The 3,725-nt window shown below is 58.1% G+C and overlaps 1 protein-coding gene across 1 annotated transcript in view; it reads right to left on the minus strand.

Moving 5' to 3' along the window:
• Nucleotides 1-2,114, minus strand: part of LOC121348266 (cytochrome P450 26B1) — an 18,776-nt gene extending 16,662 nt beyond the window's left edge. The window contains exon 1 of the mRNA XM_041427590.1: nucleotides 1,703-2,114. Coding sequence (XP_041283524.1) covers nucleotides 1,703-1,906 — 204 coding nt within the window. The 5' untranslated portion in view covers nucleotides 1,907-2,114. The remainder of the gene's footprint in view (nucleotides 1-1,702) is intronic.
• Nucleotides 2,115-3,725: the final 1,611 nt, after the last annotated feature.

A 3,725-nucleotide genomic window follows, 5' to 3' on the forward strand; every position in this document is an offset into this window, starting at 1 on the left:
CCAGGGCTCCAGGTGCACTGCAGCTGAAAAGGGCATCCCAGGGGGAACACAAAACTGCCACCCCTCCTTCACACCCTCCCCCCTTTTTCCCCCCTCGCTTTTTGTCTTTTTTTTCCCCCTTTTTTCTCCCCTCCCTCCTCGCTCGGGCTGATTTTACTCGAGAAAGGCAGCGCTTTGCCTAAGTAAATCTCCAGATTTCAGGGACTTTAATAACTTTCCCACATGCTCCAGGGGCTTTTGTCGGCGGAGCCGCAGCAATAGCGGGGGGGGGGGGGGCCCCCCAAAAAAAAAAAAAAAAAAAAAAACCCTCCCGGCGAGCGGGGAGAGGCGCTGCGAGCTCCGCGGCCGCGCCGCCGGGCTGGGAGCGCGGGTGTTTATTTTGAAACAAAAGCGCGGTTGTGAGGTTCAGATGTTCAGGTGACCCTGTTTCTTGATCTGCGTAAATATAATTAAAGTCCTTTTTGTGGCATTAATAAAGAGTTATTTGTACACCATTTCCAGGGCAGCACAAAGAGCACCTTTATGCGGCACAAGTTGCGAACGGAGTCCAATTTATACAAAAAATTTTGTATTTTTAGCCCTGGACTCTGTTTGCACGGAGCCTGTGGAAAAGCGAGAACCCCTTTTCTGGTCCCCCTGTAAAAATCTGATAAATTTCTTTAAAAAATAAAGCCCTATTGAGAGCGTGCCGTTAACCCCTTCGGCGCCGGGGGCGGCCGGCGGAGCGGGGCCGCCGTGGCGGGGCTTCCCCGGCGGGGGGGAGGGGGACACCGGGGGACACCGGGGGACCCCGCCGGGACCGGGCTGTCCTGCCCCGCCGCCGGCTGCGGCCGTGAAGGGCGGGAGCATCCTCCTTTGATTATTATAATTATTTTTTTTTTCCCCCTTTTTGCTGCTGGGAGGAGAGAGGGGGAAACCCTGGCGCGGCTTCGCCTCGGGGGTTCCCTGCCGGGATGCTGCGAGCCCCGGGACGCCCCGAGCTCTGCCCGCAGCTCCCCCCGGAGCCGGGCACCCCCCGGCCGCCTCCTGCCTCTCCTCCCGTGGGATTTTTTTTTTTTCCCCCCTTTCCCCCCGGTTTTTTTTTGGCAGAAGCTCCGCGGCGCGGGGGGGATCCCGCTCCGCCCGCCGCTGTTGGGCGTTTAGCGAGGTTAATCCCGGGTTAATCTCCCGATTACCTCGGCGGGCTTCCCCCGCCGCGGGAGCCGGGCCGGGAGCGGGGAAGGGACGGGAAGGAGCCGCGGCTCGGGGGGGACACGAGCGGCGGAGCCCCCGCGCCCAGCCCGGGCCGCCTCCGCCCGCCGCTCCGGCGCTGCGGATTTCGGATTTTTGGCAAGAATTGAGGCTGGGGAGGGGAGGAGGAGAAGGGGGTGGGCAGCGCAGCGGCGATGCCGAGCCCGGGCAGCCCGGGGCGAGCCCAGCCCGGCCCGGCCGCGTTCCCCCGGTGCTCCCGGTGCCCCGGCTCCGGCTCTCCCTCCGCGGCTCGCCGAGAAGCCGCATGATGCAATCGGAAGGGAAAGAAGACGGAGGGGAAGGCAAAAAATCCAGCGAGAAAAAGCGCTAAAAAGACCCTTTAAAGATACCGATTCGAGGGAAAAAAAAAAAAAAAAATTAAGCACAAAAAAAAAAAAAAAAAAACCAAAAAAAACCACCACCCAACCGGTCCCGAGGCAGGCTCCAGCGAGGAGCAGGGAATCCTCCTTACCTGCAGCAGCCAGTGGAAGGTCTCTCCGATTAAAGGGAATCCCATGGAGCCTTTGGGGATTGGTAGCTTGCAGGTTTTGTCGCGGGTGGCAGCCCAGCGGAGCTGCCACAGCTGTTGGGACACGGCCAGCAGCAAAGTCAGTGACACCAAGCACGCGGCGAGGGTAGCCAGTGCCGAGACGAGATCAAAACTTGCAAAAAGCATATTTGGAAAGAAGGGAGGAGGAGGAGGGTGGGGAGAGTAAACGGCCCCTTGACAGGCACCACGCTCGCACCCACACACACGCGCGGGGAGACGGCGAGTGCGGAGCGCCCGCTCGGCGCTGCTTGGGGGGTCCTGGGGCGAGGGGGGCCCCGGCTCGCCCCCCTCCGAGCTGGCAGGTTGGGGAAGCGGCGAGGGGAAAGGAGGAAAAAATTTAAAATTTAAAAAAAAAAAAAAAAATTTAGAGGGGAAGAAAAAAAAAAAAGCTGTGGTGGCTCTGCCCCTCGCTGCGAAGTTTGGGCTTGTTTGGGGGAAACTTGACAGAGTGACAGGGAGAAAAAGCACCACGCGCGCACGGGAGGAGAGGGGAAAGGGGGGGGAAAAGGGGAAATCAGCGCGCCCCCTCCCCAAAAAAATAAAATGGGGTGGGGGTGATGAGGAGGGAAAAAGGCGAGGGTGAAAATTAGCCAAAAAAAAAAAAAAAAAAAAAAAAGAAAAAAAAAAGAAGAAAAAAGGAATCTCCTCCTCCTCCTCCTCTGACGGAAAAAAAAAAAAAGACCCCAAAAAGTCCAACTGCAGATGCTCTGGCTCCCGCTCGCTTGCAAGGCAAAGCCACATAAAAAAAAAGGGGGGGGAAAAGGAGCGAGACTTTAAAAAAAAAAGTTAAAAAAAATCTTAAAATAATTCAGCCACGAGCTGGAGAGATGGAAGAATTAAATAGCTGTATATATGTATCTACACACACGCAGCGAGCCGGTTCGGTTTATAGCTCTATCTCTACATATATATAAATATCTCCCTATAAATACAGATCTCTCGCGACGCCGCTTATTTGGGAGCCCCAGACTTTTCACCAGACTTCTGTAAGGAGGAGGAAGAGAGGAGGGAAGGAGAGGAAAAAAAAAAAAAAAAAAAAAAAAAAAGGAGGGAGGCAGGGCTGCTGGGCAAAGCCCCCTCTGCACTGTTCGCTTTGAGGCAAAAGAAAGTCAAATGTGTGTTTATATAGAGGCGGGGAAGCCGGGGCTGGGCCGGCCGCCAGCGCCGCTGCTCCCCCCGCGCCCCCACCCGCACTTCAGAGGCTCGGGGGGGCCGGGCCGGCCCGGGGGACGCGGCGCTGGAGCGTGCGAGCCCTGGCGCGGAGCCCGCGGCTCGGTCACGCCGCTCTGCTCGGCCTCATCCTCCTCCTCCTCTTTCTCCTCCTCTTCTCCTCCTCCTCCTCCTCCTCCCGCTGCTGCTCCTTCGCCGCCGCCGGCCTGCGGAGAGACGAGCGCGGCTCAGCCCCGCCGGACCCCCGCCCGCCTTAACCCTTGGAGGGGATCTGCGGGAGCCGGGAGCTGTCCCCCCGCAACCCGCAGTGACACCCCCACCCCAGGCGAGGGTCCCCCCGGTATTTAATCCGGGATTGTCTCCTCAGTGCTCAGCCCGAGATCCTTTTCCCCGTGCCACAACACCCCCCCCCCCCCCCCGCCCCCCCCCCCGCCGCCCCGTCCCCCCCGCTTCTGACCACTACCTCACCCTGGATTTGATCCCCCTGGGGTTGTCCCCCCCGATACTCAATCCTGGATTTGATCCCCCTGGGATTGTCCCCCCGATACTCAATCCTTGCTCCTTTACCACACCAAACCCCCCGGGATTTGATCCCCCTGGGATTGTTCCCCCCAATATTTAATCCTGATGTTTTGCCCTTTGCCACCACCACCCCGCCCAAGTGATCCCCTTGGAATTGTCCCCCCAATATTTAATCCTTGATTTTTTTCCCTCATTGTCACAACCCCCCCCCCATTTAATCCTTGATTTGCCCCCCCAATATTTAACCCTTAAC

The sequence above is a fragment of the Onychostruthus taczanowskii genome, unplaced genomic scaffold, assembly GCF_017590055.1.
Source record: "Onychostruthus taczanowskii isolate IOZ18803 unplaced genomic scaffold, ASM1759005v1 scaffold117, whole genome shotgun sequence".
Taxonomy (NCBI): Eukaryota; Metazoa; Chordata; class Aves; order Passeriformes; family Passeridae; genus Onychostruthus; species Onychostruthus taczanowskii.